At 47.1% G+C, this 27,937-nt stretch overlaps 1 protein-coding gene across 6 annotated transcripts in view; it reads left to right on the top strand.

Annotated features, from left to right (window-relative positions):
* The first annotated feature begins 284 nt into the window (after positions 1-284).
* The window catches only part of coq5 (coenzyme Q5, methyltransferase), a 120,227-nt gene continuing 92,574 nt past the window's right edge, over positions 285-27,937 (top strand). For all 6 annotated transcript variants that reach the window (XR_013791313.1, XR_013791314.1, XR_013791315.1 and 3 more), the window contains exons 1-5: positions 285-530; positions 4,061-4,210; positions 7,445-7,687; positions 20,123-20,229; positions 27,239-27,327. Coding sequence is in view for 1 of the 6 variants with exons in the window: in XM_079517160.1 (XP_079373286.1) it covers positions 305-530; positions 4,061-4,210; positions 7,445-7,687; positions 20,123-20,229; positions 27,239-27,327 (815 nt within the window). In the remaining 5 variants the exon portion in view is untranslated. The remainder of the gene's footprint in view (positions 531-4,060; positions 4,211-7,444; positions 7,688-20,122; positions 20,230-27,238; positions 27,328-27,937) is intronic.

The raw sequence follows: 27,937 nt of genomic DNA, 5'->3' as shown, positions 1-27,937 counted from the left end.
GGGGAGCAGGAAGGAGCAGAAGGGAAGAGGCAGTAATGTCACGTTGAAGATTGTTAATCAATATTTCAATCAATCAATCAATGGTATGGGGACAGGTGCTACAGACACATATTTCAATATATCAGAGTAGAGTAACACATTTTATAGAAAGTGGTATGTGGTCAACATGTATTTAAAATATAAGTAGTTATAACTCAGGGATGGATAAAGAAACCAGTAGGTGGCGGTAATGCACAAGTATGTTTGCCAACCGCCCTATGCAATAAACCCGAAGAGAAGTAGACTTTTTGCATAATCAACCAACATGGCGGCCTCCATCAGACTGCTGGCCCGGAGGGTACTGCGAGACCCTCACGTCCTAAACAACAACACTACAAGGATAAACGAGAATGTCCGAAGAAAGCTCGGAGGAGGAGGAGGGAGGCTACGGTGGACGGCGTGCCGTGGTTTCAGCGACGGTGACAGAGCAGCGGACAGAGAAACACACTTCGGCTTCCAGACCGTCCCCGAGGCGGAGAAGGCACAGAGAGGTATGGCAGTGGTTCCCAAAGTGGGGTCCGGGGACCCCCAGGGGTACTTGACTTGAGGGAGTTCCAGGGGAGACCTAGCCCCATATGTGCCCTCTCCCTACGCTCATTCTGTAGCTCCGAGATGAGGTCACAGAAAGAGCCCCTCCCACCCCGTTCAGAGACGGCGCATGTTTCCACAATTCCCCATTGCTTACCCTTTTCTAAACAATTAACCAAAACCTTGAAGTGACGTTCCGGGTTTACACTAATTCAACGTCAACAACGGAAAAGAAAATCCAACTTTAAACGGTTACACGAGCGTTACAGCGGTTGTTTAGCATGTTTTTCAAGGAAGTTGAAAAGCTTTAGCGCCTCCCCGGCGCCTCCCCTGGTCGAAAATGTCCAACTGACTTCAGTTCACTCGACATGCCCGCGCACACGCACCAATCCCTTGATAAACATGGAAGCGGCTGACTAAACCAACCGCTGTAACGCTCGTAACCGTTTAAAGTTGGATTTTCTTTTCCGTTGTTGACGTTGAATTAGTGTAAACCCGGAACGTCACTTCAAGGTTTTGGTTAATTGTTTAGAAAAGGGTAAGCAATGGGGAATTGTGGAAACATGCGCCGTCTCTGAACGGGGTGGGAGGGGCTCTTTCTGTGACCTCATCTCGGAGCTACAGAATGAGCGTAGGGAGAGGGCACATATGGGGCTAGGGGAGACCCAGCTAGATGATCGTTTGTAACCAAATGGACCCTTATGGGTCTGCAACTGTGTAGGCTACAAATGGAACCAAATGGTTCCATTTGAGTTAAATTAGCATTGATTTTACAATATAAATTGGGAGTCCCAGAGATAGAAATGCTATTAAATAGGGGTCCGTAGACTAATGCATGTCAAACTGGGGGTCCTTGAAATTAAAAGGGTTGAAAATCACTGCTAGAGACATACAAATCTTCTCTTATGGGGGTCCCTGTCATATCTTTTCAAATGGGGGTCCGCGGGGCTAATTAGTGTCAATTTGGGGGTCCTTGACATGAAAAAGTTTGGGAACCAGTGATGTATGGGCTCATGCAATCAATGCGCACGCACGCACGCACACACAGATTGTTGTGGACATTTTTTTTTAATGTTTTGTGGACATATTATTGTCTTTGTATTGAGATTCGCTTACATGTGAAATGTACTCATTCTGCAAACTGTGAATAAATACTTCAATCAATCAATCAATCAATCAATCAAGACAGTGTTGGACACCCAGTGCTACGTACTACCTGCTACAGTGTACTACCTGATAAAAAGCAATTCATTTAATTTCATTTGTGATCATCCTGTTGTTAAGAATGGGTCTGTAAGTAAGTTATTGTGACTGTGATTTATTGTATTTGGTTAAAATAAGTGTTAAATAGCTATATATTCCATTATACATTTTCAGCTCGGGATATCCAATTGTATTCCATCAGGGGAGAGCAGCTGGAATTGGAAATTATGAAACGGAACAGAACATGAGCAGATAACTAGATGAGTTCTCTCCCACCTGTAAATGTATTTCATATTTACTACATAGCTGTAGATGAATTGCATTTTATAATGAATGAATTGCATTTTTATAGCGCTTTTCCAAGTGCTCAAAGCGCTTTACAATGGTTAATTCATTCATACATTGGGAGGTGAAGCGGCGAACAGTCGACGCCAGCGTCCTCACTTCCCACATTCACACACCAATGGTGGCGAGCTCACACCGACCAACTCATTGGAGGCAATGTAGCCCCCTTTCTGAAACCAGCTCCTCTCCACTCGCCCTACACACTTGCCCTCGATATGCGCGTTCACGCGAGGCTGTGACATATTAAGTGTCATCCGAAACCAAGCAGCCTTGAGTGGAAGTGGCTTATAAAGCCCTCAAGAGCGAGTCTGTGCCGATCTAGACTCGATTGCCTTGTGCAGCCCTGCTCTCTGTCCGCATGGAAACCGCGACCTACAAATGTAAGTACCACCACAAATAAATGATAATAAACTCCTCCTAAACAATCGTCATCTGATGCAGAATAGACAATGCTCCAACTGATGTTCACAAGGGCTCTTTATTTACCCCACCGTGAAAAAACTATAAATGAAACCACACAAACAAAACAACTTTTAACACAATGATTTATAAACACCATGGATGTATATGACATGTCATTTTTGACAGTCAAGCTGTATTTCCTTTTTCCATATTAATGAAATCCACATGTCACACAAACGTACACGATGCAATGCAATATAACTGTACAAACAAAATAACAGGTAACACAATTGCATGATGGTAACCATGGCAACGAATGGTGTCTGTTTCCTGTTTCTGCACAAGGAGGGCGAGTGTATTTCCAAACAGTTTTTTATACCCAGCACCCTAATCAAGGGAACTTGATTCAGCTGGAGGACGAGAGCACTTCAAGTCAAGGGACTGGTTTCAGAAAGGGCCTAGGGTTCAGTGTCTTGCCCAAGGACACTTCGACATGTGGACAGGAGGAGCCTGGATTCGAACCGCCGACCCAGGGATCATTGGACGACCTGCTCTACCTCTTGAGCCACAGCCGCCCCTAGGGACAGAGACTGCCTGATGATCACTATGATAATAGTAGGCCTATTTATAATGTGTGTGTGTATATATATATATATATATATATATATATAGCTTATTTATACAGAGCTTTGACTTCTAGTTTTCTTTTAGTTAATGGTCTCAGACAGGGACAGATTGCAGGTTGAAAAGGCTCTCGGCTCTGAACTGTTTATTTTTCCTGTTTTGAAGTAAACCGGAGATGTCTTGCTATTTCCGTCTTTGCTCAGAAGCACCTCGGAGTCCAGTGGAAGACAAAGACACTCAACCGCAACCACAATGTATCTGTGGAAACTTAATGTAATGCCTCGAGCATTGAGCATAACCAACATGCTTAGAAGACACGAAAACCCATTCTGGGCGGGAACCCCTTTTGGTGTTAGCATTATGTTTGACATTATGTGTGAAAAATAGCAGATGTACAAGCTCGTAGCGCGCCACTCGGTGGCGCGCTACGAGCTTGTAGGTCTGCTATAGAAATGACTGACATAGAAACATAGCTTTTTCAGAAAACTGTCAGGATGTAGAAGACATTTTTAGAATCTGATCTCAGGGCAAAATGGGTTAATTCGTAAATTCTCCAGCAGTGATTGAGCAGCCAGTTGTTTTCTCCTCAGTGTACAAGGTGTTTGAGAGCAGTTGTTGTTTTCTCCTCAGTGTACAAGGTGTTTGAGAGCAGTTGTTTTCTCCTCAGTGTACAAGGTGTTTGAGAGCAGTTGTTTTCTCCTCAGTGTACAAGGTGTTTGTTGTTTTCTCCTCAGTGTACAAGGTGTTTGAGAGCAGTTGTTTTCTCCTCACTGTACAAGGTGTTTGAGAGCAGTTGTTTTCTCCTCAGTGTACAAGGTGTTTGAGAGCAGTTGTTTTCTCCTCAGTGTACAAGGTGTTTGAGAGCAGTTGTTTTCTCCTCAGTGTACAAGGTGTTTGAGAGCAGTTGTTTTCTCCTCAGTGTACAAGGTGTTTGAGAGCGTGGCCCAGAAGTACGACGTGATGAACGATGCCATGAGTCTAGGCGTACACCGACTGTGGAAAGACACGCTCCTACACGCCATGAACCCTCAGCCTGGTCAGCGTCTGCTGGATGTGGCCGGAGGCACAGGTAGGATTTATTGGCCTGTAGCACTTGCCCTAGCCCCTTAGATAGCACTTTATGTAGGCGCGATTCATACTCCTATTTTAGAGCCGAATAAAAGTCTGTTCGGCTCTGTAGAGCCTACAATGTGACATCATTTGAGGTTCGGGGGGGGGGGGGGGGGGGGGTACCGTCCTAAAGTCGGCTCTTCGGTGCTACTGAAAATTTCTGACGAGCCGAAATCATTTCGGCACTACAGCGGTAAAATAGGAGTATGAATCGGCCCTTAGATAGCATTTTATACAGACTTATGTTACGTAGACAGCACTAGAATTGCATTTTATGTAGTCATAGCACTTTATAGTATATATGTATAGTACTAGAATTTCGCGGGCCTTCGGCCCGCTCATCCTAACGCGATGCGTCGCAAATGGGAAGAAGGCAATGGCAACCCATGATGTTTTCATTTATGCATTTGCTTGGAAAGCGCAAAGTTGCCAAGCTGGCTGAGTGGCCCTGTTTGGTTTTGTGTATGTGCGTATGAAAGCGAGCATGGCAAGGCGCAGGAACAGTATACTGTACTGTACTGTACTGTAAGTCTTTGTACTGTACTGTAGTCATGTGTACTGTACTGTACTGTTCTCTGTACTGTTGTATTAGTGTTTTTTTATTATTATTATTATTACATGGATTAATATTCTGATGTACTGTACTGTACTGTTCTCTGTACTGTTGATATTATAGTTAGTAGTGTTGTGTTATTATTTATTATTATTATTATTATTATTATTACATGGATTAATATTCTGATGTGAGCTTTCTTTCTGTACTGTACTGTACTGTACTCATGTGTACTGTAGTGTTCGCTGTATTGTTGATATTATTGTTGTTATTAGTGTAGTGTTGTTATTTATTATTATTATTATGATTGAAAGAGAGCATGGCAAGGCGCAGGAACAGTATACTGTACTTTACTGTACTCATGTGTACTGTACTGTTCTCTGTACTGTTATTAGTGTTGTGTGCTTATTTATTGTTATTATTATTATTACATGGATTAATATTCTGATGTACTGTACTGTTCTCTGTACTGTTGATATTGTAGTTATTAGTGTTGTGTTATTATGTTTTATTATTATTATTATTATTACATGGATTAATATTCTGATGTGAGCTTTCTTTCTGTACTGTACTCATGTGTACTGTACTGTTCTGTACTGTTGTTATGATTAGTGTAGTGTTCTAATTGTGTATTATTATTATTATTATTAGCGTTTTGTGGCGTGTGTGTGTGTGTGTGTGTGTGTGTGCCATTTCAGCTGCATCGCGAGGCGATCCAAAATCCCCCCCCCCCCCCCGCGCACGCACGCACGCACACACCACACACACACACGTGTCTGCAGTGACACTGCGTTGTACACAGCTGTTCTATTTCATCCTTACTGACTGCCAGAGGCAGTGCTTAACACTGGACGCCAATCATCCAGTGTTAAGCAGTCATCCAGGATTCATAGAACCATAGTTACATACGTGACTTACGTTTTGTGTTGCAGCGCGTTGTTGCAGCGTGTGCGTGTAGTGTTGTTGTTGTTATCCATATATGCGCCTCGGTTCGTCCCGAGTGTACCACGCCAGGTGTCGACGCGGTCGTGTTTGCATGATTGTAACTGTGTATGTAATCGCGGCGCTCTCCATCCAAGTTAGAATCAGTGTAGAACCTGTGTTGTTGTTCTTCGTCTTCTTCTACTTTTGGTTTCCGGCAGGCTGTACACTGTGTGTGTGTGTGTGTGTGTGCGCGCACGCACGTGTGTGTGTGTGTGTGTGTGTGTGTGTGTGTGTGTGTGTGTGTGTGTGTGTGTGTGTGTGTGTGTGTGTGTGTGTGTGTGTGTGTGTGTGTGTGTGTGTGTGTGTGTGTGTGTGTGTGTGTGTGTGTGTGTGTGTGTGTGTGTGTGTGTGTGTGTGTGTGTGTGTGTGTGTGTACCGTGTAACTTCCGGTAGTGTTTCCGGAAGTGTGAAAGGTAACACGAAACACACGTGGGTCACGTGGTGGGGTTTTGAGCCATTGGGAAGGGGTGATGTAGTGTTGCCAGGTCCACGTATTGTAAGCGAGTGGTAGTGTGTGAAAGTATAGGCTGTAGGCTGTAGGAAGTCAGGGTTTGCGGCCTTGTTTACATAGACGTGGCAACAATGTTTGACAATGTTGGCGGCGCAGCCAATGAAAAGAGTGGAATCACGGGATGCAGTGTTGCCAGGTCTGCGAATTGTAAGCGAGTTGTAAGTAGCGTGTTGAATGGCATTTGTTCTGGGCTTGTTTTCATAGACGTGGCAACAAATTAGGCGGGGGTGTCGGTGCTTGTGGCGTGTTTGTGTTTATTATTTATATTGATATTGTTTGCGAGTGTGGACGGGAGCCGGCTTTAGTGGCAGTGCGATGACAATTTTTACGCGGGTGGTGTGGAGTGTGGCCGAGCGGCGCGACATTAGGAGATAGGGAACGAACGACGCGGAGGGTAAGTGTGTGACGTGTTAGTGTGTTGTTGCAGTGTGTGTTGCAGCGTGTTGCAGCGTGTCAGTGACGTAGTAGCTGGTGACTTTCTTTTCGTGGTTCGGGCTTTGGGGACACCTTCTCAAATGTATAATAGATAGTATGTATAGTTTCATTATATAGATATTCCACTGTTACGTTCTTAGCTTACGTAATGTTTCATGTTAACTACTTTTTATGTATGTGATGTATGCCATGTTTTTTTTGTTCTTGCTTAATGTAAGTCGCTCTGAATTTTAAGAGCGTCTGCTAAATGCCTAAATTGTAATTGTGTGCCCTGTCTTTAATTACTGTATGACCAGTCCAGTACTTACTAATGTGAATTACAATTACAATTTAGTAGGTGTGGGGTGCACGATTATTATATTTAGTTTTTGTGGCAATGGCAGATTCGTCTCGCTACACGGGGCTAGTGAAACCTACTGTTGGAGCCTACGAATAAATCAATATGATAGATGAACTGAATCAAGAAAGATGAATTGAATTATGCATGTTTTTAGGCAGATTATGAAGCACTTTATTTGATTTGATAGACGAACTGAATATGCATTGTTTTTAGGTAGACTATGAAGCACTTATTTATTCTAGGATTGTATGTCCTATGTTTCTTTTCTCACCTGTCCCTCCCTTTTTTAATGCTGACCCTGGGAGCTGCGCTCCAAGATGTCCTATTCACTTGTGCAAATGGCAAATAAAGTCCATTCTATTCTATTCAGGTGACATTGCCTTCCGTTTCCTGGACTATGTGAGCTACCAGCGGGATCGGCGCCAGCGGCGGGCCGTGCGGTCCATGCAGACCCCGTCATGGCAGGACATCTCCAGCAAGTACTACGCCTCCTCAGGGGAGCGAGCCGGCGGCGAGCCGGGCCAGGAGTCCAGGGCCGTGGTCTGCGACATCAACAAGGAGATGCTCAAAGTGGGCAAGCAGAAGGCCGACGGCTCGGGCCACGGCACCGCCCGTAAGCTCCCCAAACGCAAAGCTCACGGGTAGTAGGGCAGGGCAGTTTACCGAAAATATCAAGAAACCCACATTTATCACAACAAATCACTTAAAAAAAAAAGGGAAAAAAAGGAAACCTTTTCATGAATTAAACTAAAATTCAATGACGTTTTCTTTTTTTTTTGTAACTTTATAAATTCATAAAAGAAAAATCTAAGAAATTCCATAAATTGCAAAAGAAAAGTAGTGAAAGAAGCCGATCTACAAGCTCACAATGCGTCGCAAAGCGAATCGTTGTGAGCTTGTAGATCGCCTATTTTCACTAGTTTGGTCCCGGACTTCCGGGAGAATGTCTAATTTCTGTTTTGGGACACGGGCTAAAAAAGGTTGGGGAACCACTGGAATACCAGATGTGGTGGAGTTCCACAATGTAGAAATTAGGGATGTCCCGATACACTGTTTTTGTTCCCATTCCGATCCCGATACCACAATTTCTGCCAATACCGATACCAGTGTTGTGTTTATAGCCATCTAGCTATATATCTTGTGTTATCTTGTGTTTATAGCAGACTCCTCACTCAAATGTGCACTTGCAGTTTGGGTAACTCGAAAGCAAACTACGCATGCCCCAACATTTTATGACATAACATATGCCCCCCCCCCCCCCCCCCCCCCCAATCAGAATGAACTGGAGTAAAAGTACAAAGTGTCCCATTTCAAGATGTTAAATACCTTCTGAAAATAGCAGAACTACAAACTCACCGTGCCCAGTGATCTGCTGTGTAGTGAACCGTGCCCAGTGATCTGCTGTGTAGTGAACCGTGCCCAGTGATCTGCTGTGTAGTGAACCGTGCCCAGTGATCTGCTGTGTAGTGAACCGTGCCCAGTGATCTGCTGTGTAGTGAACGGTGCCCAGTGATCTGCTGTGTAGTGAACCGTGCCCAGTGATCTGCTGTGTAGTGAACCGTGCCCAGTGATCTGCTGTGTAGTGAACCGTGCCCAGTGATCTGCTGTGTAGTGAACCGTGCCCAGTGATCTGCTGTGTAGTGAACCGTGCCCAGTGATCTGCTGTGTAGTAAACCGTGCCCAGTGATCTGCTGTGTAGTGAACCGTGCCCAGTGATCTGCTGTGTAGTGAACCGTGCCCAGTGATCTGCTGTGTAGTGAACCGTGCCCAGTGATCTGCTGTGTAGTGAACCGTGCCCAGTGATCTGCTGTGTAGTGAACCGTGCCCAGTGATCTGCTGTGTAGTGCCGGAGGATTACATTTTTCCATATTAGGAGATCAACAGTCATCGGCTTCCTTGATTGGCCAACCCAACGGATCGGTGGATTGGTCAAGCTATGTGTGACATCTGTGCCACTGAACCAATTATAAGCAATAACACGCACCTTATAGGACTCCATTGTTTCTCAGAGCAAGGCTTAATAAATCCAACGTGATTTACAGTGTGGGAAATGTTTCACTGGACGGTACACCTGACTGGAGGACCAAACCAAGGCTATCACGCTGTTGTTTCAGTGCAGCACAAGGTGTACGCCTTTAGACATTGCTGTGACGGCACGGATCAGATTGAGGTGTGTGTTTTCAACACGGTGTCTTTACGCTGGAGGATGTTGACTCCGGTGACAACAGGAAGAGGAGAAAGCCACCTTGAGGTTCCATCCTCGCGCGGGGGCCACTCAGCTGTGCTGGTTGAAGATGTCATCTACCTCTGGGGAGGCCGTCTGCCCCGCCCATCTAAGTGCTGCAAAGTGCATTATGCATTTGATGTGGACGCCCACATATGGTTTAAACCCAGGGTTTCTGGGTCTGTTCCGGAGGCGAGGTGGGGCCACTCAGCCTGTGTCCTTGGGAAGGTCATGTTTATCCACGGTGGATGCACCAGGCCATCTGGCTGGACTAATGACACCTACAAGTTGGACACCACTACGATGGTCTGGTCTGTGATTGACACCAGAGGAACTCCACCTCCTCTTTCATCATATCACTCTGCTACCATCATCGGGACAAAGATGTTTTTCTAACATTCCAAATCTACCAAGTACCTAAAATGATAAACTCAATATTTCAAATGATTGCAGTGAAGTAAAAAATACAATAATTATTCCGGCAGTGTTGACGGATACATTTTATTCAAATGTATTCGTCAACACTGCCGAACCGTGCCCAGTGATCTGCTGTGTAGTGAACCGTGCCCAGTGATCTGCTGTGTAGTGAACCGTGCCCAGTGATCTGCTGTGTAGTGAACCGTGCCCAGTGATCTGCTGTGTAGTGAACCGTGCCCAGTGATCTGCTGTGTAGTGAACGGTGCCCAGTGATCTGCTGTGTAGTGAACGGTGCCCAGTGATCTGCTGTGTAGTGAACCGTGCCCAGTGATCTGCTGTGTAGTGAACCGTGCCCAGTGATCTGCTGTGTAGTGAACCGTGCCCAGTGATCTGCTGTGTAGTGAACCGTGCCCAGTGATCTGCTGTGTAGTAAACCGTGCCCAGTGATCTGCTGTGTAGTGAACCGTGCCCAGTGATCTGCTGTGTAGTGAACCGTGCCCAGTGATCTGCTGTGTAGTGAACCGTGCCCAGTGATCTGCTGTGTAGTGAACCGTGCCCAGTGATCTGCTGTGTAGTGAACCGTGCCCAGTGATCTGCTGTGTAGTGCCGGAGGATTACATTTTTCCATATTAGGAGATCAACAGTCATCGGCTTCCTTGATTGGCCAACCCAACGGATCGGTGGATAGGTCAAGCTATGTGTGACATCTGTGCCACTGAACCAATTATAAGCAATAACACGCACCTTATAGGACTCCATTGTTTCTCAGAGCAAGGCTTAATAAATCCAACGTGATTTACAGTGTGGGAAATGTTTCACTGGACGGTACACCTGACTGGAGGACCAAACCAAGGCTATCACGCTGTTGTTTCAGTGCAGCACAAGGTGTACGCCTTTAGACATTGCTGTGACGGCACGGATCAGATTGAGGTGTGTGTTTTCAACACGGTGTCTTTACGCTGGAGGATGTTGACTCCGGTGACAACAGGAAGAGGAGAAAGCCACCTTGAGGTTCCATCCTCGCGCGGGGGCCACTCAGCTGTGCTGGTTGAAGATGTCATCTACCTCTGGGGAGGCCGTCTGCCCCGCCCATCTAAGTGCTGCAAAGTGCATTATGCATTTGATGTGGACGCCCACATATGGTTTAAACCCAGGGTTTCTGGGTCTGTTCCGGAGGCGAGGTGGGGCCACTCGGCCTGTGTCCTTGGGAAGGTCATGTTTATCCACGGTGGATGCACCAGGCCATCTGGCTGGACTAATGACACCTACAAGTTGGACACCACTACGATGGTCTGGTCTGTGATTGACACCAGAGGAACACCACCTCCTCTTTCATCATATCACTCTGCTACCATCATCGGGACAAAGATGTTTGTATATGGAGGCCGCTACAACACCATCAGAGTGTTTGACACAGAGACCGACCTCTGGCTTAACACACCTTCTGCACGGCTTCTTCCAGAAGGACGCTGTGGTCATTCAGCCTTTGCCTACAATGGAGAGCTGTTCATATTTGGTGGTTACGACAACCAGGGCCAGTTCTTCAATGATATGTGGACATTCAACCCAGAGACCTTCTCCTGGAAGAAGATTGAGCCCAAGAGGAATGGACCGTCTCAGATGGATGCGATGTGCTGTTGCATTGTGGTAGATCGTATCATCGTCTTAAGTATATACAGTGATGGCCTGTATGTCCTAGACTTGAGTCCTAGACTGAAGACCTTATGCAAGCTAGCGGTCATTCAGTACGGTCTGGACCAGTCTGAACTTCCACACGACATCAGGTGGGAACTGGCAGCCATGACTACCAACAGCAACTCAGGGCCGGTTTCAATGCTGTCAGCCGCCAAGGCAGGCTCTGTCCACAAGTACCGGAGATTTAGGCGTTTTTGGGACGTTTTAACAAGCTGCTTTGCGATCCAATGTTAAAAAAAAATCACACCCGTGTGAACTGAGTGGTGTAAGGTATTATATAGCCTGATCAGCTGTGGTCTGACGTAATGTCTGACGTAATGAAATCACACCCGTGTGAACTGAGTGACCATAGCAACCATGCTCATTTTTTTTGGTACGAACAAACACGTGGACACGTAAACTAACAAAGCCAGTTGTTGGAGTGGTTTACACCACTCAAAAATCACACCCGTGTGAACTGAGTGGTGCAAGGTCTTATATAGCCTGGGTCCCACGTACAGGTTGTGGGATATCGCTAGGCAACCAGCCGCCAGGTAAGCGTGGGACCCGAGAGAGCCAGTGTGAAAGGAGCATAGAGCAGCCGAGAAGACCACGCCCACCACTGGGCCAGCTGATCGAGGCCTGTTACGTTCCAGCCTATGTACTGTCTCAAGGCCAAGGGTACTCATCAGGCCCACCTGCGCGGCCAGACAAACAGTTCAAGTGCAGACGAGGCTGCTCTTGCGCTCACTTCCTCACTGACTCTCCGACAGGATAGATCGGGCCATGCTGGCGGTAAGCGAATCCCATGCACGCACTCACCCACCCACACTTATAAAGTGATGTCTGTCCTGATCAGCGCTAACGCTCGCTTCTCTCTCTCTCACAGGTAACCCGCTCCCGATCAAACCTGTGATCCTTACATTAACCCCGCCTGGCTATAGGACGACGGGGAACGAAGTACCCGTCTCAGGCCAGGCGGAATTATACGCCTAAGCAGCAGGAAAGACTGTTTAGAAGCCCCTTGGAAAAGGGAGGACATTTACGTTGTTGTTTCATGCTGCTTTATTATTTCGCACCCCAACCAGCCCATCCCCACGGGCCTGTGAATAAATAAAAAGCCGTACTGGCGAGTTCTACCACAAACTGAGTGTTCTGGTGTGTTCAGTCTCCACACTTGGTGGAGAATAGTGGGACAAACTGAACCACACCGGCCTCCCGAGAAAAGATGGAGAGAGATCCAGCAATCGAGGCGCTCCTCCAGAGCCAGAACAACCTACAAACTACCGTCCACGAACTGGTGCGCCACTTCCACAGAGAGGCCAACGTCGCGCGCAACCCAGCCGAGGTGCTTACCAAACTCACGGCGGACGATGACATCGAGACATATATGGAGTTGTTCGAGCGCACCGCAGCACGAGAGCGCTGGCCAGTGGCTGACTGGGCCAGCATACTGGCACCGTTTCTGACGGGGGAACCACAGCGGGCGTGGGGCGATTTGTCCCTCGCCGACTCCCAAAACTACCAGCGGCTGAAGACGGCAATACTAGCCCGCCAGGGCCTCAGTCTGCCGGCGCGCGCACAGCGCTTTCACAGCTGGACCTTCCACCTCTCTCAGCCACCCCGAGCGCAAATAGCGGCTCTCGGCCGATTGACGCACAGTTGGCTAACCACGGCGGGCGACCTACCAGCCGTGGACAGAGTAATGATAGACAAGTGCATAAGAGTGTTACCGCCAGAGGCCCGACAGTACGTGGCTCAGGTCGCCCCCGGCTCGGTCGACGAGCTGGTGGACCTCATCGAGAATTATACAGTAACCCTAGACATCATGAAAGGTGCTCGGAGCGAGGCCTCGAAGCCCAAGCAGGAGGAGCGCACAGGGCGCGACCGAAGAAGGCCGCCAGCCACAGGCCGCTCCCCACCTCGCCAGCGCAACGAGCGCACAACCGCCCCGGAGAAGAGTCCTCGGAACCAAGGCCCTCGGAACCGGGGGACCTCACCCCGCCGCTGCTACGTGTGCGGCCAGGCTGACCACCTGTCCTGGTCCTGCCCCGACCGGGACGTCACGATGCCCTCCGCGGCCAGCAACGACGGCAACAGACCCTGTCTGCACACGGGCACAGGACACCGCGGCCACACCAACCTGCCGGTAAGAGTAAACGGCGTGGACACAGAGGCCCTGCTGGACTCAGGCAGCGCCGTGACACTAGTCCACGCGGATTACGCCGGCCCTGTCGGGGAGACCACCATGCCCGTCAACTGCGTACACGGAGACCAGCGCCACTACCCAGTAAGCGAGGTCCGCATCCAAACCACCCGAGGCACCGCAATAGTGACAGCCGGCGTCGTGGCAAACCTACCGGTCCCCCTGCTGATCGGCTACGACTGCCCACTGTTCGAACGGCACTGGCGGCCCGGCGTAGAGAGGCCACCAGCGAGACGCTCACGCCGCCGCCGCCGCCGAACACGGCCACCTCGGGGACCGCGAACCGCATGCCCAGCGTTCGGCGCCCCATCTGACGCTTCGAGAAGTGACAGCGGCCCCAGCGCGGACGACCCCGGCGCCGAAGAGGACTCCGAACCTCAGGGACCACCCGACGCGGACCCCTTCGCAGAGTTCCCCACCACGGAGCTCCACTCCTCCCCGAGGGGGGGGGAATTCGCCACCGCGCAGTGGAGCGACCCAAACTTGGAGATGGCGCGACAGCGCGTCGACGTCATCGACGGAAAGAAACAGAGCGGGGTGAGTGCACTTACATTACCACACTTTATGGTTAAAGCGGGCTTGTTATACCGGGTGGCCAAGGATAAACGGGATGAAGAGATAGAGCAACTACTCGTGCCAAAACAATATGTCACACGGGTGCTATATCTCGCTCACACACACCAGCTGGGCGCACATCTCGCAGTTCAGAAAACCTACGATCGGGTTCTAGCACGGTTTTATTGGCCCGGAATTAAAAAAGCCGTGGAAAACTTTTGCCAGAGCTGCCCGGAGTGCCAGAAAGCGGCCCCCCGCCCTGCGTATAGGAACCCACTAGTCCCGCTCCCCATTATTGAAACCCCATTCGAGAGAATAGCTATGGACATTGTGGGACCACTTCCCAAGTCCGCTAGAGGACACCGCTACATATTGGTCATTGTGGATTACGCCACCCGGTATCCCGAGGCCATCCCACTCCGCACTGCCAATGCAAAAACGGTCGCCCATGAACTCATAATGATGTTTAGCCGTACGGGAATAGCGGCGGAAATCCTTTCGGATCAGGGAACCTGTTTCATGGCTCGAATGTTGAATGCACTGTATAAGTGGCTTAAGGTTAAGCGCATACGCACCTCCGTATACCATCCCGAGACCGATGGCCTAGTGGAGAGGTTTAATAAGACACTGAAAGCAATGCTCAAGAAACTTGTCGATATAGACGGGAAGGACTGGGACCAACTAATTCCCTATGTACTTTTTTCCATTCGAGAGGTCCCACAGGCTTCCACCGGCTTCTCCCCCTTTGAGCTGGTATATGGGAGGAGGCCGCGGGGACTGCTCGACATTGCGAAGGAAGCCTGGGAAGCACAGCCCTCCCCGCACCGAAGCGTCATAGAACACGTCGATAAACTACAGGAGAGAGCTCGCAAAATCTGGCCCATGGTGCGCGAGCATATGGAGCGCGCACAACGGGACCAGGCGCGCGTCTACAACCGAGGCGCACGGGTGAGAGAGTTTCAGGTGGGCGAGCAAGTGCTCGTCCTCGTGCCGTCATCTGAATGCAAGTTTCTCGCTAAATGGCAGGGGCCCTACGAGGTGGAAACACGCATCGGCCCGGTCAATTATCGAGTGAAACAGCCAGGCAGGCGGAAAGCACACCAAATATACCACGTTAATATTCTAAAGAAGTGGCATCCCCCGGGCGCCGCCCCTATTCCTCTCTCACTTGCCACCCTCTCCTCTCCCCCCCCCGTCCCGATAGGAGAGGACCTGTCACCGGCACAACGACAGGACACGCATGAGTTGCTGAGCCGCTGCGGCGATGTATTCTCAGAGCGGCCCGGGCGCACGCATATGATTGAGCACGACATCGAAACCACCCCGGGTAGAATCGTGCGTCAAAGGCCGTACCGCATCCCCGAAGCGCGCCGCCTAGCCATAAAAGAGGAGGTGAAACAAATGCTCGCACTTGGCGTGATTGAAGAATCGTACAGCCCCTGGGCCAGCCCCATAGTAATAGTGCCCAAGCCAGACGGCTCTATCCGTTTTTGCAACGATTTCAGAAAGTTAAATGAAATCTCAACCTTTGACGCCTACCCCATGGCTCGGGCAGACGAGCTAATCGAACGGCTTGGCCCCGCCCGGTTCGTTAGCACCCTCGACCTCACAAAAGGGTATTGGCAGCTTCCCCTCACGGCACGCGCCAAGCCCAAAACAGCCTTCTCTACACCCGACGGCCTATTTCAATATACAGTGTTGCCATTCGGTGTCCACGGCGCCCCCGCCACCTTTCAGCGCCTAATGGACCGCGTCCTCAGGCCCCACCGCGAGTACGCGGGAGCTTATTTGGACGACATCGTGGTCCACAGCGCCACCTGGCGGTTGCACCTGGAACACCTCGAAGCCGTGCTCTGTGCGCTGCGTAAAGCCGGTCTGGTGGCCAACGCCAAGAAATGCCGTGTCGGCCTGACGGAGACGGACTATCTGGGGTTCACGGTGGGACGTGGCTGCGTCAAACCCCAGCAGAGGAAAGTGGAGCGGCTGAAGGACTGGCCACGGCCTGTTACGAAAAAGCAGGTGAAATCATTCATGGGGCTTATCGCCTATTATCAAAAATTTATTAAAGATTTTGCTACTCTTGCAGCGCCGCTCTATGACCTCACCAAGAAGAGCCTCCCCCACCACATCAAATGGAACCCCGAGGCAGAGCGGGCATTCTGCACACTAAAGGCTGCCATATGCGAGGAGCCTGTTCTCGTCGCCCCCAATTTTGGCAAACCGTTCGTCCTCCACACCGATGCCTCGGGGACGGGGATAGGAGCCGTGCTATCGCAGGTCATAGGCGGAGAAGAGCACCCGGTGACGTACGTCAGCCGGAAGCTACTGTCGCACGAACGAAACTATGCCACTGTAGAGAAGGAATGTCTCGCGGTCAAATGGGCCATCCATCATCTACGCTATTATCTGTGGGGGAGACGTTTCATTGTCATCACCGACCACGCCCCCTTGAAGTGGATGGCACGAAACAAAGACAGAAACGACCGCGTCACCAGGTGGTTTCTCGAGTTACAAGATTACAACTTCGACGTGCAACACCGGCCCGGCAAGGATATAGCGCACGCAGACGCGCTCTCCAGACGGTATGAGGATGAGGATGATGAAGCTTCCGCGGCCAACGGCAAGCTTGGAGGGAGGGTGTGTGGGATATCGCTAGGCAACCAGCCGCCAGGTAAGCGTGGGACCCGAGAGAGCCAGTGTGAAAGGAGCATAGAGCAGCCGAGAAGACCACGCCCACCACTGGGCCAGCTGATCGAGGCCTGTTACGTTCCAGCCTATGTACTGTCTCAAGGCCAAGGGTACTCATCAGGCCCACCTGCGCGGCCAGACAAACAGTTCAAGTGCAGACGAGGCTGCTCTTGCGCTCACTTCCTCACTGACTCTCCGACAGGATAGATCGGGCCATGCTGGCGGTAAGCGAATCCCATGCACGCACTCACCCACCCACACTTATAAAGTGATGTCTGTCCTGATCAGCGCTAACGCTCGCTTCTCTCTCTCTCACAGGTAACCCGCTCCCGATCAAACCTGTGATCCTTACATTAACCCCGCCTGGCTATAGGACGACGGGGAACGAAGTACCCGTCTCAGGCCAGGCGGAATTATACGCCTAAGCAGCAGGAAAGACTGTTTAGAAGCCCCTTGGAAAAGGGAGGACATTTACGTTGTTGTTTCATGCTGCTTTATTATTTCGCACCCCAACCAGCCCATCCCCACGGGCCTGTGAATAAATAAAAAGCCGTACTGGCGAGTTCTACCACAAACTGAGTGTTCTGGTGTGTTCAGTCTCCACAAGGTACACACACGTACAGGTAGACACATACATAGACACAAACAGACAAAGCTGGTTGTTGGAGTGGTTTGCACCACTCAAAAATATATATAATCAACCAAATCGATTAGTCTTAGATTAACACACTCTCGTGCAATTTGAGCACTTCATGAATTTCCAATCTTACTTTTATATTGTTGTTTCTCACTAATGCTCATTATAAGATGGTACAATTTCTACTCACTCTGCACGTTATTGTTGGTTCAGAAACCTGCCTACCAATGACACTGTCTATGGGGATTCCAACAACACTGTCTATGGGGATTCCAACAACACTGTCTATGGGGATTCCAACAACACTGTCTATGGGGATTCCAACGACAGTGTCTATGGGGATTCCAATGACACTGTCTATGGGGATTCCAACGACACTGTCTATGTGGGCTCACTGGGGACAGGGAGGAACTCCTTATATGGTCAGCACACTATAGTAGGAAGGATTATCCAAATAAAAAGAAAAAATAAGTGATATTTGAATGAAGCGAAATCACTGAATATACCTTTAACAGACAGCCTGTTTGAAAGACAGCCTGTCCCAGTGGCCAATCTGGACAGCGGACTTCATGCTGACCAACTTGAATAGCCTAAAAGAACGTCAAATGCACCGTGGTGAAGAACAAATCAGAGGTGTGTGTGTGTGTGTGTGTGTGTGTGTGTGTGTGTGTGTGTGTGTGTGTGTGTGTGTGTGTGTGTGTGTGTGTGTGTGTGTGTGTGTGTGTGTGTGTGTGTGTGTGTGTGTGTGTGTGTGTGTGTGTGTGTGTGTGTGTGTGTGACATGATCAAATAATCGTGTAAGATTATCCTGTAGTGTGTGATGCAGATGCTATCAGATTTCAGACATCAAACGGTCAAATAAATGTCAGATAATATGCGCCCCTCTGCGCGTCTCACTTGACTGGCAAAATAGCGCCATCTAGGCCTACTGCTTATTTAATATCTCCAAAGAAGCGCATTTTGTCAGTGGATGGAAACAAGATAAATACGCTTTTCTTTTTTCGAATTACTTACTTATTCGCTTCCTATTTTCGAAATGTTTTGATGGAAACCCACCTACTGTCTATGGGGATTCTGTCTATGGGGATTCCAATGACACTGTTTATGGGGATTCCAATGACACTGTCTATGGGGATTCCAATGACACTGTCTATGGGGATTCCAATGACACTGTCTATGGGGATTCCAATGACACTGTCTATGGGGATTCCAATGACACTGTCTATGGGGATTCCAACGACACTGTCTATGGGGATTCCAATGACACTGTCTATGGGGATTCTGTCTATGGGGATTCCAATGACACTGTCTATGGGGATTCCAATGACACTGTCTATGGGGATTCTGTCTATGGGGATTCCAATGACACTGTCTATGGGGATTCCAATGACACTGTCTATGGGGATTCCAATGACACTGTCTATGGGGATTCCAATGACACTGTCTATGGGGATTCCAATGACACTGTCTATGGGGATTCCAATGACACTGTCTATGGGGATTCCAATGACACTGTCTATGGGGATTCCAATGACACTGTCTATGGGGATTCCAATGACACTGTCTATGGGGATTCCAATGACACTGTCTATGGGGATTCTGTCTATGGGGATTCCAATGACACTGTCTATGGGGATTCCAATGACACTGTCTATGGGGATTCCAATGACACTGTCTATGGGGATTCTGTCTATGGGGATTCCAATGACACTGTCTATGGGGATTCCAATGACACTGTCTATGGGGATTCCAATGACACTGTCTATGGGGATTCCAATGACACTGTCTATGTGGATTCCAATGACACTGTCTATGGGGATTCCAACGACACTGTCTATGGGGATTCTGTCTATGGGGATTCTGTCTATGGGGATTCCAATGACACTGTCTATGTGGATTCCAATGACACTGTCTATGGGGATTCCAATGACACTGTCTATGTGGATTCCAATGACACTGTCTATGGGGATTCCAATGACACTGTCTATGGGGATTCCAATGACACTGTCTATGTGGATTCCAATGACACTGTCTATGGGGATTCCAATGACACTGTCTATGGGGATTCCAATGACACTGTCTATGGGGATTCCAATGACACTGTCTGTGGGGATTCCAATGACACTGTCTATGGGGATTCCAATGACAGCCTTTCTGCAAAATAGCAGTACTATTATAATCGGGGTGCATACTTAGTTTAGACTAGTCATTGGTTGGACATGGGTTAGGTTTAGGTGTGCTGCCCCGTGGGAGGTTAGGTTTAGGGTGAGGGTTTGAGATAGGTTGTAGTTGTAGGACTAATGACTGGTCTAACCAATGACTAGTCTAAACCAAAAACTGTCTAAACTAAGTACTTCACCCTTATAATCATAATCATAATATATAACAGTATGATGTCACCAATATCACTGTTTTTTTTCATTGACACGTTTGATGAACCCAAACCAGTCTACCAATGATGTCTCTGGTAGGCAGGTTCGTGAACTGCAGTAGTTTGGTTTTTGTAAAGTGACTTCTAAAATGTTTTTTTAAAGTAATAATAACAAAGTAATGGACATCCACGGTTTCCACTCGACAGCGGCGAACCTTTGAAAATGTTTGTGTGGCGTGGTGGTGTGACTGGTTGTGCACTGCTGTGTGACACACAGGCCTGTCCTGGGTGGTGGGAGACGCAGAGGAGTTGCCCTTCGACGACGACCAGTTTGATGTTTACACCATCGCCTTTGGCATTCGCAACGTCACCCACATGGATCAGGTGATGGAGACGACACTTAACCCATTTTGGTGTTTTAAAGCCTTATGTTATACTTTAGCTATTGAAAAATAGCAGACCTACAAGCTCGTAGCGCGGCACCGAGTGCCGCGCTACGAGCTTGTAGGTCTGCTATTTTTGAAAAGTCGTGAAAATGTGGCGCGAATCTTTGAATATATATTTCAGAGCGAACATTTTGAACTAAAATATTTGCTTCTGGGGGGTCCCTGGAACAACATATTTTGAGATGGGGGTCGGCGGCCAAATACAGATACTTCTGGGGGTCCTTAACATGAAAAAGGTTGAGCACCACTGACACATAGAAACATGGGTTTTTCAGAAAAATGTTAGGATTTAAAAGCCTTTTTTAAGATATTAACGATTTAACATATCGTTGCCGTCAGGCAGAAACCTCACACAAAAGTATTATCCTTCTATTTCTACCCTAACCGAAAAGGGGGGACCTGTTTATCCTTCTATTTCTACCCTAACTGAAAAGGGGGGACCTGTTTATCCTTCTATTTCTACCCTAACTGAAAAGGGGGGACCTGTTTATCCTTCTATTACTACCATAACCGAAAAGGGGGGACCTGTTTATCCTTCTATTTCTACCCTAACTGAAAAGGGGACCTGTTTATCCATCTATTTCTACCCTAACTGAAAAGGGGGGACCTGTTTATCCTTCTATTTCTACCCTAACTGAAAAGGGGGGACCTGTTTATCCTTCTATTTCTACCCTAACCGAAAAGGGGGGACCTGTTTATCCTTCTATTTCTACCCTAACTGAAAAGGGGGGACCTGTTTATCCTTCTATTTCTACCCTAACTGAAAAGGGGGGACCTGTTTATCCTTCTATTTCTACCCTAACCGAAAAGGGGGGACCTGTTTATCCTTCTATTTCTACCCTAACCGAAAAGGGGGGACCTGTTTATCCTTCTATTTCTACCCTAACCGAAAAGGGGGGACCTGTTTATCCTTCTATTTCTACCCTAACCGAAAAGGGGGGACCTGTTTATCCTTCTATTTCTACCCTAACCGAAAAGGGGGGACCTGTTCATCCTTCTATTTCTACCCTAACCGAAAAGGGGACCTGTTTATCCTTCTATTTCTACCCTAACCGAAAAGGGGGGACCTGTTTATCCATCTATTTCTACCCTAACCGAAAAGGGGTGACCTGTTTATCCTTCTATTTCTACCCTAACCGAAAAGGGGGGACCTGTTTATCCTTCTATTTCTACCCTAACCGAAAAGGGGGGACCTGTTTATCCTTCTATTTCTACCCTAACTGAAAAGGGGGGACCTGTTTATCCTTCTATTTCTACCCTAACCGAAAAGGGGGGACCTGTTTATCCTTCTATTTCTACCCTAACCGAAAAGGGGGGACCTGTTTATCCTTCTATTTCTACCCTAACCGAAAAGGGGGGACCTGTTTATCCTTCTATTTCTACCCTAACCGAAAAGGGGGGACCTGTTTATCCTTCTATTTCTACCCTAACCGAAAAGGGGACCTGTTTATCCTTCTATTTCTACCCTAACCGAAAAGGGGGGACCTGTTTATCCTTCTATTTCTACCCTAACCGAAAAGGGGACCTGTTTATCCTTCTATTTCTACCCTAACTGAAAAGGGGACCTGTTTATCCTTCTATTTCTACCCTAACCGAAACGGGGGGACCTGTTTATCCTTCTATTTCTACCCTAACCGAAACGGGGGGACCTGTTTATCCTTCTATTTCTACCCTAACTGAAAAGGGGACCTGTTTATCCTTCTATTTCTACCCTAACTGAAAAGGGGACCTGTTTATCCTTCTATTTCTACCCTAACCGAAACGGGGGGACCTGTTTATCCTTCTATTTCTACCCTAACTGAAAAGGGGGGACCTGTTCATCCATCTATTTCTACCCTAACTGAAAAGGGGACCTGTTTATCCATCTATTTCTACCCTAACCGAAAAGGGGGGACCTGTTTATCCATCTATTTCTACCCTAACCGAAAAGGGGGGACCTGTTTATCCTTCTATTACTACCATAACTGAAAAGGGGGGACCTGTTTATCCTTCTATTACTACCATAACTGAAAAGGGGGGACCTGTTTATCCTTCTATTACTACCATAACTGAAAAGGGGGGACCTGTTTATCCCTCTATTTCTACCCTAACTGAAAAGGGGGGACCTGTTTATCCATCTATTTCTACCCTAACCGAAAAGGGGGGACCTGTTTATCCATCTATTTCTACCCTAACCGAAAAGGGGGGACCTGTTTATCCTTCTATTACTACCCTAACTGAAACGGGGGGACCTGTTTATCCTTCTATTACTACCCTAACTGAAAAGGGGACCTGTTTATCCATCTATTTCTACCCTAACTGAAAAGGGGGGACCTGTTCATCCTTCTATTTCTACCCTAACTGAAAAGGGGGGACCTGTTCATCCATCTATTTCTACCCTAACCGAAAAGGGGGGACCTGTTTATCCATCTATTTCTACCCTAACCGAAAAGGGGGGACCTGTTTATCCATCTATTTCTACCCTAACCGAAAAGGGGGGACCTGTTTATCCTTCTATTTCTACCCTAACCGAAAAGGGGGGACCTGTTTATCCATCTATTTCTACCCTAACCGAAAAGGGGGGACCTGTTTATCCATCTATTTCTACCCTAACTGAAACGGGGGGACCTATCCATCTATTTCTACCCTAACCGAAAAGGGGGGACCTGTTTATCCTTCTATTTCTACCCTAACCGAAAAGGGGGGACCTGTTTATCCATCTATTTCTACCCTAACCGAAAAGGGGGGACCTGTTTATCCATCTATTTCTACCCTAACTGAAACGGGGGGACCTGTTTATCCATCTATTTCTACCCTAACCGAAAAGGGGGGACCTGTTTATCCATCTATTTCTACCCTAACTGAAACGGGGGGACCTGTTTATCCATCTATTTCTACCCTAACTGAAACGGGGGGACCTGTTTATCCATCTATTTCTACCCTAACTGAAACGGGGGGACCTGTTCATCCATCTATTTCTACCCTAACCGAAAAGGGGGGACCTGTTTATCCTTCTATTTCTACCCTAACTGAAAAGGGGGGGACCTGTTTATCCTTCTATTTCTACCCTAACTGAAACGGGGGGACCTGTTCATCCATCTATTTCTACCCTAACCGAAAAGGGGGGACCTGTTTATCCATCTATTTCTACCCTAACCGAAACGGGGGGACCTGTTTATCCTTCTATTTCTACCCTAACTGAAAAGGGGGGACCTGTTTATCCTTCTATTTCTACCCTAACTGAAACGGGGGGACCTGTTTATCCATCTATTTCTACCCTAACTGAAACGGGGGGACCTGTTTATCCATCTATTTCTACCCTAACTGAAACGGGGGGACCTGTTTATCCATCTATTTCTACCCTAACTGAAAAGGGGGGACCTGTTCATCCTTCTATTTCTACCCTAACTGAAAAGGGGGGACCTGTTCATCCATCTATTTCTACCCTAACTGAAAAGGGGGGACCTGTTCATCCATCTATTTCTACCCTAACCGAAAAGGGGGGACCTGTTTATCCATCTATTTCTACCCTAACCGAAACGGGGGGACCTGTTTATCCTTCTATTTCTACCCTAACTGAAAAGGGGGGACCTGTTTATCCTTCTATTTCTACCCTAACTGAAACGGGGGACCTGTTCATCCATCTATTTCTACCCTAACCGAAAAGGGGGGACCTGTTTATCCATCTATTTCTACCCTAACTGAAACGGGGGGACCTGTTTATCCTTCTATTTCTACCCTAACTGAAAAGGGGGGACCTGTTTATCCTTCTATTTCTACCCTAACTGAAACGGGGGGACCTGTTTATCCATCTATTTCTACCCTAACTGAAACGGGGGGACCTGTTTATCCATCTATTTCTACCCTAACTGAAACGGGGGGACCTGTTTATCCATCTATTTCTACCCTAACTGAAACGGGGGGACCTGTTTATCCATCTATTTCTACCCTAACTGAAAAGGGGGGACCTGTTTATCCATCTATTTCTACCCTAACTGAAAAGGGGGGACCTGTTCATCCTTCTATTTCTACCCTAACTGAAAAGGGGGGACCTGTTCATCCATCTATTTCTACCATAACTGAAAAGGGGGGACCTGTTCATCCATCTATTTCTACCCTAACTGAAAAGGGGGGACCTGTTCATCCATCTATTTCTACCCTAACTGAAACGGGGGGACCTGTTCATCCATCTATTTCTACCCTAACTGAAACGGGGGGACCTGTTCATCCATCTATTTCTACCCTAACTGAAAAGGGGGGACCTGTTCATCCATCTATTTCTACCCTAACTGAAAAGGGGGGACCTGTTCATCCATCTATTTCTACCCTAACCGAAAAGGGGGGACCTGTGTATCCTTCTATTTCTACCCTAACCGAAAAGGGGGGACCTGTTTATCCTTCTATTTCTACCCTAACTGAAAAGGGGGGACCTGTTTATCCTTCTATTTCTACCCTAACTGAAAAGGGGGACCTGTTTATCCTTCTATTTCTACCCTAACTGAAAAGGGGGGACCTGTTTATCCATCTATTTCTACCCTAACTGAAAGGGGGGACCTGTTTATCCTTCTATTTCTACCCTAACTGAAAAGGGGGACCTGTTTATCCTTCTATTTCTACCCTAACTGAAAAGGGGGGACCTGTTTATCCTTCTATTTCTACTCTAACTGAAAAGGGGACCTGTTCATCCATCTGTCTTCTTCTACCAAACCACTGTGTTTGCACAAATCTCTCCATGCACAACACACTGCATCCATGCAAGTTAACCCCAAAAAAAAGGCTTCTAAATCCTAACATTTTTCTGAAAAACCTATGTTTCTATGTCAGCGGTGCTCAACCTTTTTCATGTCAAGGACCCCCAGAATTATCTCTATTGGGCCACGGACCCCCATCTCAAAATATGTAGTTCCAGGGACCCCCCCAGAAGCAAATATTTTAGTAAAAAATGTTTGCTCTGAAATATATATTCAAAGATTTGCGCCACATTTTTAAAAAAATTCAAAAAATAGCAGATCTACAAGCTCATAGCGCGCCACCGAGTGGCGCGCTACGAGCTTGTAGGTCTGCTATTTTTCAATAGCTAAATTATAACATAATGTTTAAAACACCAAAAGGGGTTCCTGCACAAAATGGCTTGATTGTCCTATTTACTGTACACTTCGTACTTTTATGGAAATACATTTTTGAGCAATACCTACTGCAGCTGCTTGCTGTGCTGTCAAATGTGTCACCACTAGAGGCCACCCCCTCCCACTTTTTTATTGATTTATTTTTATTGTTCTCTTTTTTTTTAACTAATTTTTTGCCGTGGCGCTAAAGCTGGACTGGCCTTTTTAGTTATTATTATTATATGAAATCCTGAACCTGTATGATGTTTCACAGCACCGTTCCTATAGTTATTGTAGTCAAAAAGGGCCATTGTTTTCTTCTTAGGGCTGATTCGGCTCATCAAAAATTTTCAGTATCACCGAAGAGCCGACTTTAGGACGGTGGTAGACGAGGTGGTAGTATAAGGGAAGATGGAAAGATGGCGAGCGGGTGATAACATAATAATAATAATAATAATAATAATAACTTTATTTGTATAGCACCTTTCATGACATGAAATGCAAGTGCTTTACAGAGCAATGGAGAAAAAAAGCAAAGCGAGGCATACAAACATTAAAATAATAGCAGTAATGCAATACAGTGAGGACATGAATAATAAGGAATTTTAAAAGAGGGTGAAGTGTCGGTCCACGGATCTGATTATTGACAGGCGGGTCAGTCAGAACTGGACCCGTGCAGGACTCTGGCTCAGCCAGTACGAGGGCACTCTCGCCATGTTGTTCAATCCACAATCTGCAGAACTCTGGCTCAGCCTGTCCTCACGAGGATCCACTCTCGCCATGTTGTTCAATCCACAATCTTTGACTGTGTGCAGTAGTACAGGGATTCTCAACGTTTTTGGCTGGGGACCCCCGGAAATGCTTTGGACATGTCTCGGGTCCCCACCCCCAATATAAATCATAAATGAATACTGAAACCAGATATAATCGTTGAGGAATTACAGTTTATGCATGTGCTATGTAAACTCTTAACTGGTTTATGGCCAGTGACGTAATTGACGTAATGAAATCAATAAATCCCTTATGGCCACTGACGTAATTGACGTAATCGATTGATTCCCAATAATCGGGAGCTTATTGTCGCAAAATTTAGCATTTTTTAGCTAATTTGGCTAACGGCCGATGTAATCTTCCTAAAACCGGCCGAAAATCCGCGTGTGCACGGTCGATCGCGCACGCGCGTGATCGCGCATGCATCGCTGCGTAAAATGCGATGTTTTGGGCTTGATTAGAGCTTAATTTGACTTAGTTATGAAAAATACGATGATAGCTTAGCATTCCGGACATCTTCCATTGTGGCACACTAGCAAAGCTACTGCCGGATATTTTGATCCTAACCGGATGTGGTCATCGTTCACTCGCTCCTTTTGGTCAGAATCGGCAAAATGGTGACGTTACCGCCACCATCAGGACTGATTGTCCCAATACTATGGTCTTGCCCCGTCAGAATGAGATATAGTGTGTATATCGCGGATTTTTCTATTGGCATTAAAAAGACAAATTAAACATTTGAAAAATGCTGGCTGAAGAATCAATCCACTGTTAATTAGGTATAGCAATAAGAGGGTTAATTTCCATTTTCCAGCCATTCATTAAAAAAAAAGATAATTTTCTTTCTTTTTTTATTTTGGAAAATAATTTGGGGACCCCTCAAAATAATTTGGCACTCGGTGCCGCGCTACGAGCTTGTAGATCTGCTATTTTTGAAAAACCTTGAAAATGTGGCGTGAATCTTTTAATATATATTCTTTCATAGCGAACGTTTTTTGTAGAATCGAGCTCAGGTCTAAATGGGTTTAAGTGATCCTGTGGAGTCTCTGTTGGTATGGATGCCTCTAAATATAATTCCTTTGTTCTATACAGGCACTGCAAGAGGCACTGCGGGTCCTGAAGCCTGGAGGAAGGTTCATGTGCTTAGAGTTCAGCAAAGTGACCAACCCTCTGCTCGCTAGGTGAGGACACACAAGCAATGCATTTATTTGTATATATCTTTACCTGGATGGATACCTGCTTGTTGTTATTTGGCGTCCTGGTGCTCAAACCCTATTGTTTTTAACCCATTTTAGACGGGAACCCCTTTTGGTGTTTAAAGCATTATGTTATAATTTAGCTATTGAAAAATAGCAGATCTACAAGCTCATAGCGCGCCACCGAGTGGCGCGCTACGAGCTTGTAGGTCTGCTATTTTTGAAAAATCGTGAAAATATGGCACAAATCTTTGAATATATATTCTTTCAGAGCCAACGTTTTTAACTCAAATCTTTGCTTCTGGGGGAGGTTCCTGGAACAACATATTTTCAGATGGGGGTCGGCGGCCAAATGCATATCATTTTTAGGGGGGTTCTTGACATGAAATATTGAGCACCACTGATACAGAAACCTCTTTCAGAAAACTGTCAGAATTTAGAAGACATTTTTAAAAGTTCGACGTCAGGCCTAAACGGGTTAATAAGGATTATTGTTCTGCCATTTCTTCCATCCTGAATGTGTCTGGAGCTCCGTTGAGACCAAAAACAGCAACTTTAACTCTAACGTCTGATCTAAGCCATAGAATAAATAAGT

The sequence above is a fragment of the Electrona antarctica genome (assembly GCF_951216825.1).
Source record: "Electrona antarctica genome assembly, chromosome: 12".
In the NCBI taxonomy this organism is placed as follows: Eukaryota; Metazoa; Chordata; class Actinopteri; order Myctophiformes; family Myctophidae; genus Electrona; species Electrona antarctica.
This window is presented reverse-complemented; position numbering and strand designations above follow the sequence as displayed.